Source organism: Megalobrama amblycephala, linkage group LG3 (assembly GCF_018812025.1).
Source record: "Megalobrama amblycephala isolate DHTTF-2021 linkage group LG3, ASM1881202v1, whole genome shotgun sequence".
NCBI lineage: Eukaryota > Metazoa > Chordata > Actinopteri > Cypriniformes > Xenocyprididae > Megalobrama > Megalobrama amblycephala.
Window position 1 is genome coordinate 13372383 of NC_063046.1, and position 13599 is coordinate 13385981.

At 38.0% G+C, this 13599-nt stretch overlaps 1 protein-coding gene across 12 annotated transcripts in view; it reads right to left on the bottom strand.

The window, feature by feature from the left end:
• The window catches only part of dysf (dysferlin, limb girdle muscular dystrophy 2B (autosomal recessive)), a 106400-nt gene that overhangs the window by 17900 nt on the left and 74901 nt on the right, over positions 1–13599 (bottom strand). For 10 of the 12 annotated variants that reach the window (XM_048184017.1, XM_048184010.1, XM_048184019.1 and 7 more), the window contains one exon: positions 4903–5001. In XM_048184017.1, coding sequence (XP_048039974.1) covers positions 4903–5001 — 99 coding nt within the window. The remainder of the gene's footprint in view (positions 1–4902; positions 5002–13599) is intronic. The other 2 variants (XM_048184014.1, XM_048184008.1) reach the window with 1 other exon arrangement.

The following is a 13599-nucleotide window of genomic DNA, read 5'->3' on the forward strand; positions in this document are numbered from 1 at the left end:
GGTGCGTGGGACACTCTCACACGGTGGCAGCCAACAACTGGGCCTGTTCCTCGCAGGTAGTCCTGAGACCCAAGGTCCCTGCCAGATGACTAATGGACACGTTTAGATTGGAAAGGTTGGAAAGAGTGGCTAAGGCAAGTAGAGAGCAAACGTGGTGACAGGGGAGATCGCTGACAAACCGGCCAGAGATCGAGGGATGATAGGGAGGTGTGGGCTGGGGGGAAAACGGCTCGATGACGTCAGTAATGGAGCCCTTGTCTGCACTTGGTTATCCCCCTGCGGCAACCCCGACATGAATTCATCGGAAAAGTTGGGAATCTGGCAGCCACTGGCTCTATTATAAATGGATAAGCCTGTGGGAAGTGGGCTGGAGTGGACTGGAGTTGGGGTGAGTGAGTGTTTGAAAGTAGGCATATGCACTCCCTAGAGAGACCGCAGGGCTTTGAAGTTCGACTGTGGAGCTGATGTTTCTGCGACCTCTGATTCTGGCATCCTTATGTTGGTTTTTGCTTGGGCACTGATAATGTCACTATAGTTAAGATGAACTTTTGCTGATAATCTCCATGTACAAATTTATTACTTCTAGGATGTCATGTTAGACATGCCATTGGGAAGACATTCAAAATGTTCATTTTTGGGTGAATTATTCCTTCAAGTTCCACAAAGAACTTTTTATTCTCTAGCTCTAAACATGAACATGTTTTTTCAAGAGGATAGTTCCCTCCAAATTGAAAGTCATCATTTACTCATGTTCATGTCGTACCAAACCAGTATGACTTTCTTTCTTATGTGGAACACAAAAGAAGATATTTTTTAAAAATGTCTTGTGGGCTTTTCATTCTAAACCCTATGTAAATGGAATCCTGGGTTACTTTGTTTCACACTGCTCATACTTTACCCAGGGTTAAAAATGAATTCTGGGTATTTGTAAGCTGACGTTTTACACTGTACGTTTCTAAACCCTGGATTAAAGGGAAAGTTCACCCAAAAATGAAATTTCTGTCATTAATTACACACCCTCATGTCGTTCCAAACTCGTAAGACCTTCGTTCATCTTTGGAACACAAATTAAGATATTTTTGATGAAATCAGACAGGTTTCTAAACCACACACAAGTAGCAACGTCATTGCACCTTTTGAGGTCCAGAAAGGTATTAAAGACATCATTAAAATAGTCCATGTGAATACAGTGATTCAACCTTAAAGAGATAGTTCACCAAAAAATGAAAATCATCCCATGATTTACTCAGCCTCAAGCCATCCTAGGTGTATACTGTATGACTATCTTCTATTAGGCGTGCCGTGTGAGCGGAGCTAAAAAGTGACGAGCATGCACAGCTTTTGTGTAGCGATCGTCTGCAAGCTATTAATGGTCAGCTAAACAAATTTATTTAAACACACACAATAGTCAAGTCAAGTCAAGTCACCTTTATTTATATAGCGCTTTTTACAATGCAGATTGTATCAAAGCAGCTTTACATTGATAACTGGTACATAATTTTTGCTGCACAGCAGCTCTTCAAGAATAGTGTCAATGCAGGCAGATCAAAGCACTGTTGAATATCAAATGTCAAGTCAAATGTCAAGTGTCCCCAACTAAGCAAGCCAAAGGCGACAGCGGCAAGGAACCCAAACTCCAACAGGTGACATCAGGTGGCAAACAATACACCATCGCATTATCCATGGATAACTTTTGAATCACTATAATGAATATAGCGTATAGTGAATGATGAATAATGGATTTATGAATTCACTATGTTCGTGTTGTTTACATTATATGCACTTAGGCGCCTGTTGCCAACAAAACAGACATTTGAAGCAGTTTTACTCTCCACCTGCAATTCTGACTCATGACCGGGATTATTATCGCTGTGAGCGCTCCATCTTTCAGTTTCAAACGATCTGTAAATCCATCGTAGAACTGGGCCTTGTTTATGAAACCATAAGCGCCGATCCTGAGGGCTCGAGCAGCCACGGAAAACCACGAGATAATCTCCATTCATTTTAACCAATAAAAAAGTTATTGCAACTATCAGTTTCTATGGTTATTTTAATAACAAATATCGAGAGTGCATCAATGTCATGCATGAGCACAAATCTCTCAGCTCCACTGGGTTCTTTGGGAAGCAAGGTTATCTTTCCCTCACAACCAAAAACACACTTCTTTGGTGACATTGTTGAATTCGTGGTCTAATAACAAAGTGACAAATCTTTCTCAAGCAAGTCCTATACAGGGCTGCTGACGACTTCCGTAAAGCTGAACAAAGCACGTTGATGGGCGTGCTCTTGCTCTCTCGCTCTGGTCGACGTGTACACGTGCACTCTTCCGGGAGAAGTGCCCATAGAAGGAATTACACCCTTTATTACATAATAAAGGGCCATACTCTAAAAAAATGTGCAAAGTTTTTGAGCAATCTGAAGAGTATTTTTGGCACAGAAATACTCCATTATATACGTCCAACTTGTGTTTTGAAACTTTGGCCATGCTTAGCATGAGAATCCAAATCTTTAACAGTGTAAATAAGTCAGAATGCATGAAATAGCATTATACTCCCCCATTAAAAAATATCCTTAGTCCTCTAGGGTTTAAAATGGTTGTGAATGGGGGGGCTGTGTTTTGAAGCCAAAAATAATGCATCATCCATAAAAAAAAAAAGTAATCCATACGACTGACGGTCTTATGAAGCGAAGCAATGCTTTTTTATAAGAAAAATATCCATATTTAAAGCTTTATAAATTCAAATAACTAGCTTGATTGTGTTTGTGTTCGTCTGAAAGAAGTCATATACCTCTAGGATGGCTTGAGGGTGATCATGGGATCATTTTCATTTTGGGTGAACTATCCCTTTAATGTTATGAAGCGACGAGCGTTGTCATACGCTGTTGGCGTAGTGAACGCAGTGCAGCACTTCCAGGTTCTACATCAGAATGCCGACTCAGTATTGGCCGGCTCCTGTGTATTTCACGTGTACAGCATCAGCCAATCCCAAGCTGGCATTTGGACGTAAACACAGAAGCGCTGCACTGGGTTCACTATGCAAACAGCGTATGACAACAGTTCAAATTGTTAAAAAGTCGTTATTTTTGTTTTGTATTTGCGCACAAAAAATATTATCATCGCTTCATAACATTATGGTTAAACCACTGCAGTCACATGGACTATTTTAATGATCTCTTTAGTACCTTTCTGGACCTCAAAAGGTGCAGTGACGTTGCTGCCTATGTTTAGTTCAGAAACCTTCGGATTTTATCAAAAATATCTTAATTTGTGTTCCAAAGATGAAAGAAAGTCTTAAAGGGTTAGTTCACCCAAAAATGAAAATTATGCCCGTAAGACCTCCGTTCATCTTCGTAACACAGTTTAAGATATTTTAGATTTAGTCCGAGAGCTTTCTGTCCCTCCATTGAAAATGTATGTACGGTATACTGTCCATGTCCTGAAAGGTAATAAAAACATCATCAAAGTAGTCCATGTGATATCAGTGGGTTACTTAGAATTTTTTGAAGCATCGAAAATACATTTTTGTCCAAAAATAACAAAAACTATGACTTTATTCAGCATTGTCTTCTCTTCCGGGTCTGTTGTCAATCCGGGTTCACGACTCCGCAGTGACGCTGCTTGTGACAGCGGTTGCTGCTGTTTTGGAGCTTCTTCCATCGCTCTTAGTTCTTCGTCCGTGTGTTCGGGTTCAAATAAATATGGCTGAGCAAAAAAATGCAAGTGTTCCTCTGTGTCGAAATCCTTAGACATGTTTGTGAAGGTTGTTTTGTTTACAGCGTGCGTCTCCCTCAGACTGTAAACGAAGCTCTGGCGCACCAGATAACACGTCAGCAGCGTCTTACGTCAGCAGCGTCACTGCAGAGTCGTGAACCCGGATTGACAACAGACCCGGAAGAGAATACAATGCTGAATAAAGTCGTAGTTTTTGTTATTTTTGGATCAAAATGTATTTTCGATGCTTCAAAAACTTCTAACTAACCCTCTGATGTCACATGGACTACTTTGATGATGTTTTTATTACCTTTCTGGACATGGACAGTATACCGTACATACATTTTCAATGGAGGGACAGAAAGCTCTCGGACTAAATCTAAAATATCTTAAACTGTGTTCCGAAGATGAACGGAGGTCTTAAGGGTTTGGAACGACATGAGGGTGAGTCATTAATGACATAATTTTCATTTTTGGGTGAACTAACCCTTTAAGGGTTTGGGACAGAGGGTAAGTGCTTAGTGACAGAAACTTCCTTTAATGTTCTTATTCGCATATTTGCAGTGTCAGAGTCATTGATTGGATGAACACAGTATGCAACCTGCTTACATAAAGGCTCTAGCATTGGGCATCCTATTATTAGATATTGCCCTGTGCCCTTGTATATATTGACCTTTATCAAGTTTTTCCCGTATGAAACTTTTTGAACTATAGAATTAAGAATAAAACATTTTTTCCCCTCAAACATTGAAACAACACAACACAGTGTTTCTGTGACTATCCAAAGCACGTGAATATGAGGCACGCAATCTGGTTTCTGTTTCTAGCCATAACATTCTAACACAGCATTGTTTCACACTGCACAAGTTTGGCACCACAGAGAAGGTTACCACTGCAAAAGTGGTGCTAACCCTGCTCCAGGGCAGGCCAGGTTTTCATAATACTGGGTCAAAAGTGGTGCTAACCTTGCTTCTAAATTATAAGTGTGAAACGTTTTATGCCCTGGGTTAAAAGCACAGTTTAAAATTGCTTTAATGGGTTTAATGTTGTTTTGGGCCCCATTGACTTTCATTGTATGGACAAAAACAGTTATTCAAAATATCTTCTTTTGTGTTCTGTAGAAGTGTGAAAGAAAGCCAGTCATACGCATTTGGAACAACATGAGGTACAACATTACTTTGATGCCTTACCTGCAGTGTATCGAAGCCCTTCTCCAGATAACTTCCGCACTTGTTCCTCTCACCTGTGGAGGCATAAAACTTGCTCCACCAGTCCATAAATTCATCCTGCTGTAGACACAGAGCAAGAAAATAAGAGAACAGAAAGAACGAAACATTCCAAGCAAGGATGGTCTATCTACATATCTGACCTATATACCACATCCCTCATTCAATAGAGCCTTGCTTAATTAAATCAGTAATTTCATGAATAGGAACATCAAGTCTGAAAGCCTCAACTTACCCACCGCTCCATCTAAAGCATGTCCGACAAATTCAACACAAAAAAAGTCAGAAGACAAGGTTAGAAAAAGTGAAGAAAAAGAGTCAAGAGAAAATGCCCTCAAATGTCAAAACATTTTAAGCAGACACATGCATGAGTGACAGTGACACCATCCAAAGACCAAACGACCAGTGGAAACAACCTTTTCCATAACTTAATCTTTCCCATAAGTGACTGATAAATCATTCCTCTGCTGTAATGCTGGTAATTGTAAACATATCAACTGAAACTAGAAAGAAGGCTTTCATATTGTCATTTTCCTAGTACTTTCACGGGTATGATTCAGGAGCGCTGATGTTCTGCTGCAGTTTGATGTGCTAATCGCCACTGATACTGTTAGTCTCGCCAACGCTCACTCATTTCATGTGGAAAGTGTGGGAATTTTTCAAAAAGGTACAAATCAGGCAGTTCCCACCTTAGCCAGCACCACATTCCCATCCAACCAAAAGACAAAAGAGTGGTGTTAATGAGGACAACACCCTTTGCAAGTGACACTGCCTCAAAACAAGAAACAAAAGTGTAGTCTGATTATGATGTGAGTCTTGTGCAAATCCATGTGTGCGTGTGGGTGTTTGACAGATGGATGAAAGACAGACTGAGCCACCGTGGCATAAAACACAGTGTGTTTGGGAGAGAAGAGATCCCTCCATTGGCTGCACCCACACACACTTCTTTCTCTTCTAGAAGGCCAGTTTCGACTCACCCCGAGGAGAGACTTCAAGTTTCGCTTCCATCGTTCTTTTAACTTTTACGATGAGGGAGGAAAAACAGTAGTGGTGGAGCAATGCCGGGACGTGCTGTTTTTTTTCCTCTCTCTTAGTGGTTGAGGAGTGTGGCGGAGTGGTGTGCATTTTGGTGGCCAGGCAGGGGGGCCAACAGTGTTGCTTAATTACCCCACATGCCACCGCTGTGCCAAGGAATGTGTGTGTACTTGAGTCAGATTGTGTCATGTACCACTGCTGTGCAATATTATGTGTGTGTTTACAGTATGTCTGTACATGGAGGCAATATCCTGTTTACTGTCACACACTGTGTTTGAACGTGTGTTGTACAATATATTTATTGCCTATAGCAGTGGGTGCACTTCCTCTGACACACTGAGTTACAGTAAGTTATATGTGGGTGACATTTGAATCTACTTTGCTTTGGAAATGGTAAAAAAAAAAAAAAAAAAAGACAAACTTTGAATTAAATCTTTCGTAAATACAGCTTGTTTTGAATTATTCATAGTTTGCTAAAATAAAAAGGCAATAAATGAGAAAAAAAAATTCTGTTGTTTCATCATCTTACAGAGACTAATATCATCGGAGCAATTCTGGAGCTTTGTTTTGTCACACTTTTCATCTTACAATCTCCCTGGAGATATTACTGGCTTGTTTTATTATAGGATTGTTTATTTGGAAGTACTGTCGCTTTATTAGCAACTTCTAAGTAAAATACACTACCATTTAAAAGTTTGGAGTCAGCAAGTTGATCAAAAGTACGAAAGAGGATTAGGGCCAAGCAATAATAAAAAAATAAAACCATCTCGAGATTAAAGTTGTTAAATTTCGAGAAAAAGGTCAAGATAAAATGTTGAGAATAAAGTCATTAAATTACGAGAAAAAGTCGTTAAATTACGAGAACAAACTCGTTAAATTTCGAGAAAAAAGTCGAGATAAAATGTTGACAATAAAGTCATTAAATTACGAGAAAAAGTCGTTAAATTACGAGAACAAATTCGTTAAATTATGAGAAAAATGTAGTTAAATTTCGTGAAAAAAGTCGAGATAAAATGTTGAGAATAAACTCGTTAAATTACGAGAAAAAAACTTGTTACATTTCGAGAAAAAAGTCGAGATAAACTGTTGAGAATAAAGTCATTAAATTACGAGAAAAAGTCGTTAAATTACGAGAACAAACTCGTTAAATTTCGAGAAAAAAGTCGAGATAAAATGTTGAGAATAAAGTCATTAAATTACGAGAACAAATTCGTTAAATTATGAGAAAAAAATCGTTAAATTTCAAGAAAAAGTCGAGATAAAATGTTGAGAATAAAGTCATTAAATTTCGAGAAAAAGTTGTTAAATTACGAGAACAAACTCGTTAAATTTCGAGAAAAAGGTCGAGATAAAATGTTGAGAATAAACTTGTTAAATTAAATTACGAGAACAAATTCGTTAAATTATGAGAAAAATGTCGTTAAATTTCATGAAAAAAGTCGAGATAAAATGTTGAGAATAAACTTGTTAAATTACGAGAAAAAACTCGTTAAATTTCGAGAAAAAAGTCGAGATAAAATGTTGAGAATAAAGTCATTAAATTACGAGAAATAGTAGTTAAATTACGAGAACAAACTCGTTAAATTTCGAGAAGTCGAGATAAAATGTTGAGAATAAAGTCATTAAATTATGAGAAAAAAGTTGTTAAATTACGAGAACAAATTCATTAAATTATGAGAAAAATGTTGTTAAATTTCGAGAAAAAAGTCGAGATAAAATGATGAGAATAAAGTCATTAAACTACGAGAAAAAAATCGTTAAATTACGAGAACAAATTCGTTAAATTTCGAGAAAAAAGTCAAGATAAAATGTTGAGAATAAAGTCATTAAATTACGAGAATAAAGTCATTAAATTACAAGAAAAAAGTTGTTAAATTATGAGAAAAATGTCGTTAAATTTCGAGAAAAAAGTCGAGATAAAATGTTGAGAATAAAGTCATTAAATTACGAGAAAAAGTCGTTAAATTACGAGAACAAACTCGTTAAATTTCCAGAAAAAAGTCGAGATAAAATGTTGAGAATAAAGTCATTAAATTACGAGAAAACGTCGTTAAATTACGAGAACAAACTCGTTAAATTTCCAGAAAAAAGTCGAGATAAAATGTTGAGAATAAACTCATTAAATTACGAGAAACAAAAAAGTTAAATTAATTTAATTTAATGACTTTATTCTCATCATTTTATCTCGACTTTTTTCTCGAAATTTAACAACATTTTTCTCATAATTTAACGAATTTGTTCTCGTAATTTAACGACTTTTTTCTCGTAATTGAATGACTTTATTCTCAACATTTTATCTCGACTTTTATCTCGAAATTGAACGAGTTTAACCTCGAGATTGTTTTATTTTTTTATTATTGCTTGGCCCTAATCCTCTTCCGTACAAAAGTGACAGTAAAGGCATTTATAAAGTTACAAAATATGTTTCAAACAAAGTTCTTTTTTTTTGTTAATCATCAAAAAAAATGAAAAAAATAAAATAAAATCTTGAAATTAATGTATCATGATTTTCACAAAGATGTGTAGCAAAACTGTTTTCAACATTGATAATAATAAGAAATGTTTCTTGAGCACCAAATTAGCATATTAGAATGATTTCTGAAGGATCATGTGACACTGTAGACTGGAGTAATGATGCTGAAAATTCAGCTTTGCCATCACAGAAATAAATTATATTTTAAAATATATTAAAATAGAAAAAAAAAACGTTATTTTAAATTTAGAAATAATATTGTTTACACTGTACAGTACATGCAACCTTGTTGAGCATAAGGGACTTCTTTAAAAACATTTAAAAAAAAACCTTACCGACACAAACTTTTGAATAGAAATTCATTATTTTTTCTACAGAATAATTTCATTAGGAGTCAAGTGTTTACATAAGAGACGTGTGCACCACCTTAACCTGAAGTCAGAACAGGCTAAAGGACTGAGTTTGGTGGAAACAGCTTGAAAACAGCTGACATCTCATGGAGGAATAACAACTAAATTTTAAAAAACAGTAAGTCCAATCTTTTACAAAAGACACAGTAGTCAAAATAGGTTGAAGGGCTGTAACCCGAAAGCTCTAGAAGTTAGAGTTAGAAATTTTGGTTTCAGGTCAGAGATTCTGAAAAGAATGCAAACACAAATTTATGCAATGATTTCAAGCCAACATAAAGGAGAGAAATGACTCAACAACACCGGTAATCCACAGAGAGAAAGAGATGAGCAGAAAAAGCAGGAAGGTGAAGGTAACATGAAGGGAATGTTTTGGGGGGAAGTGTCCCCTGGTTCATGCATCTACCCAGAGGCGGCACACGGGGTAAAAAAGGGTGTGCAGAAAGGATTTGCAGTGTATTGTGAAGCAGCCTTCAGAATCACTTAAGATGAGTTGGCCTGGCTGTGTGGCAGCCTAACCGGCCCTGAATGGTGCTTTTCATAGTACTGCCACATGTCTCCTCTCTTTGTCTGACAGAGCTATTAAAGCAGAGCCTAAGGACGCCGTGACAGCCATGTTTCCATCTGAGTTACAGTGTGTGCGTCTTAGGTGTTTGTGCGAAAGTTTGTGTTAATCAGAGTGCGTGTGACCAAGGAAATAATGTTCCATTTTGCCTCTGAAATTATGTGTAATGAGCGTGTGTGTGTGCATGTTCGTCTGGTCACCCAGACACTTCAAGTGCACCAGATGTATGTGTTTAGTTATTCTATACTCTACCCAAAGGTTTTAGGGCTTAAGGGTATTATTAAAATAAGTACTGCTCCATATAAACCTGTGCGTGCACGCTCGCAAAAATGGAAACACACCGTCGAAAGAGATGTTATACAGATGAAAAGATAATGTTATGGGTATGATAAGATTTCAGACATCAGGAACATTTATTAAATTAAATTAAGAAATTTATGAAAATGAGAGTATTTATATTGGTTGCTCTGTCCCAGGGCGGCATGGTACTGGAACAGGGTGGTCGGAAAGGCAGAGGGAAAACAGGGAACTTCACTGCTCCTCCAAATATTCATTCATGCAAAACCTGTTAAAATGGTTGCAAACATTCTCAATTCCTGAGGTAAAGGTTAACGTAGTGCATTGGTAGTGTTAGCTTTGGGTCTAAAAATGCTTATATTCAATAGTAATGAAAAATAACCAAATACAGTTGGTAATAATTGAGCACTGAACAAACTTTTGAATATACAGTACATTCAGAAATATAAACAGTATCCTGAATGGCTTTAAGAATTTGTGACATAGAGGTGATGGAAAACCTGTAGGTTCTAAAGCAGGTTAAATTTCTTCCACGACTTTACAATTCACTCCTTAGTTTTTCATGAATGCTGTGATGGAGTGCAGTAGAGGCTGTCAGCGTATACGTATAGCATATATACCAGGGGTGGCTAATGTCGGTCCTGGAGAGCCACAGTCCTGCAGAGTTCAGCTCCAACCCAAATCAAACACACCTGAACAAGCTAATCAAGGTCTGAAGGGTTGCTAGAAAGCTATAGGCAGGTGATTTTTTATCAGGGTTGGAGCTAAACTCTGCAGGACTGAGGCTCTCCAGGACCGGAGTTCGCCACCCTTGATTAATACTAAACAGTATACATTCTGAAAAGTACAGTATACTTCTGTACTCTTCTACCTGGTGGAGCAATATAGTAATGCTGTTTAGGCAGTTTAGGCTACATTCACACAGTCATTGTTTGGGGATAACAGCCGTATTCACTAGTAACTGTGCCTGCATCCAAATATGTCTACTTTCCTACTATATAGAAGGCGTACGTCCGTATTCATGGTATTGATAAAACAGTAGGCAAAAAGTACCTGGGTGACCTACTACTTCCGTTGAGTAAGGTAAGGTGACATAACTGACGCTGCAAGTCACATGACAGTGACAACATGGCGGATCCGAATTTCTGTCAGGACCACTATCGTCAAATATGATAGATAATGCGTAGAGTTTGTATTGGCGGTATGGTTCTGTTCTGGGCAAGAACTCCCTGCGCATCCATGCAGCCTAGCATGAATAAGAGCAGGGAGAGCAGCAATAAACCCCCTAGGATAAACAGAACAGGACCAACATGCAGATATCATTAAATGTCATGATTTAACGTACACATATTTCGAGAATTAGTCTTATTCAGGGGAAATAATAAGGCCAATCCTGACTGAAGAGAGGAGGAACTGGGGATGGAGCAGGGTAATTTGTTCCTGAGAAATGCAATAGCTGCTGATAATACTGAGGAGCTTATATATAGATGCTGTAATAGGCGTCGTATTCCTATAGGTAGACATAAGTCACCTGGGAGTCAGCTGATGCAAGCTTGACTGACGTGACCTGCCAGAACTGACGCTAATGCTAGATTTCATTCATACTACACTCATGACACATTCATACTATGTAGAACATACTATTTTAACAGTGACAAATGTCTTATTTGAATGAAGTACGGATGTAGTGAGTCAATATAAAAGATGGCAATGTAAATCGCAAAGTCTTACCACAGCTGACACAACAATATTTCATAACTGAGTCCAATGGAGTTCATTTGTCAAATTGTACGTGTACAGCACTTGACTGATGTGAGCAGCTTCAACAAAAGACACAAATTGGATCTATAATCTTCAGATGAAGATTATAGCTCACATTGTCTCTTTGAGTGACCAGGGTCAGCAACCTATGGCACGTGGTACATAATCACTGGCACGTCACAATAGCTAGATATTTAATTTTTCTTTAAAGGTCCCGTTTTTCGTGTTTTTTTTGAAGCTTTGATTGTGTTTATAGTGTGCAATATAACGTGTTCATGTTTCGCGTGTAAAAAAACACAGTATTTTTCACATAATTGACTTATCTGTATACCGCTGTTTCCACTGTCATAAAAACGGGCTGATGACTTCCTTGTTCTATGAAGTCCCTCCTTCAGAAATACGTAACGAGTTCTGATTGTGCCAGCGGTTCCTGTGTTGTGATTTGACAGCAGTTTAGCGCATCTTGCCCGGAAAGGTCACGCCTCTTACCATAACGTGGAGATGCACGCGCTCAGTGTTATTGTAAACATGTCTTTAATTTTACCCTATCAATTTGAGCCGGAATCAGACCCGGTGATTGGACTGCGGGATGAAAATAACAGCGTTTCGACGACATGGCGACAAACACACTCTACAAACGCAACTCTTGTGTATTCCTGTGGGCGGAGGTTAGTCAAAAAACTGTTTTAGTGACGTCATTAAAGAAGGAAGTAGAGGGATGTAGTCCAAACTGGCCGTTCGATGTAGGTGACTTCTGTTAAATAAAATATCTCACTTGGCATTGAACTTTGAGCTTTAAAATTTTACAGATTTTATTTATACTCTAACAACAACATTACACACTAACTAAAGTTTGAAACATGGGATCACGAAGAACGGGACCTTTAATATTTAATATGTATTTAATTTAAATAAAGTCCCTCGAACTTGCATATGGATGTACATTTTAAGGTAATCGTTCCTCATAGTCACTCAGCCTGTTTTATTAAGTTAGGTGCTATAAATAATTAAAGTGTAAGATTTTTGAGGTGGGGTATCCATTTTTTTCAACTACGCTGTTGGACACTGTTGATATTTGAAATCAGTGGGTGTCTGTGTATCACAACTGACACGCAACAAAATGCTTCACGAAAAATAAAGCGCAGCTGATGAACGAACAAGGAAGCACAAAAAATGAACGTACAGTACACAAGAGTAAATACAAACAAGAGTTTGTTGTTAATCGCCCACAGCACAGCAGCTCCAGACAATCATGACACTCAAACCCAGTTTTACTCACATGAGAAGTGGAATCAAAGCAGCCTCCGCACCTGTTTTCGGGCCTTCCCGCTTAGCTCTCTCCAGCGCTGGAAAACTTTTCTAAAATTAACGCAGGTCCTAAAGCACTTGCCCAGTCATAAACCTTCATTCCAGTGATATTCTTTTGAGCTGTTTTGTATTGTGTCCCATCTCTCGTTCTGCAGTTTTTTTTCTTGTTTTCAAATCTCCCTCTTGCTCATTCTGTCTCCACAACCGTCATACACCCCCTAATGCTGATTGGTTAGACATTTGTTGTTGGTATCGGCCCGAATAACTTCCAAACAGTGTAGTTGAAAAAATGGATACCTGTGCTAGACCTGTGTTTTGGCTCTCTGACAAACTGCATATGTTCCTCTATTGTAAGTTGCTTTGGTTGGATAAGAGTGTCTGCCTAAATGCATATATGTAAATGTGAATAATAAATATGTGTGAACGTAACTGTATTTAGCATCCACAATATCACATAAATAATACTCCAATGCTGGCCTTCTTAACCAGGAAGTTGGATAGACCTAAAGGGAATTTTCAATGCAAGTATATATTTATAACTGAATTCATTTTGGTTTTGGGCATCTCTTGTTCACTAAAAGTGTGCTGTATTCCTTCACTGTCTGCACATTTCAGCAGAGTCAAAGCATTCTTTCATATAACCTCCAGCATATTTGCATGGTCTGAAGAAAATGAAGCCACCAACCAATATTCCATTTTATGAGCAACCACAGTTTCTTTTTCTCCTCTCAAAACTACTGATGCGTTTTGGATCTCAACTGCTAAGACCGAAAAATTGGGAAAACTGTTGAACTGTTGTCCTCCGGAGTGTCTGA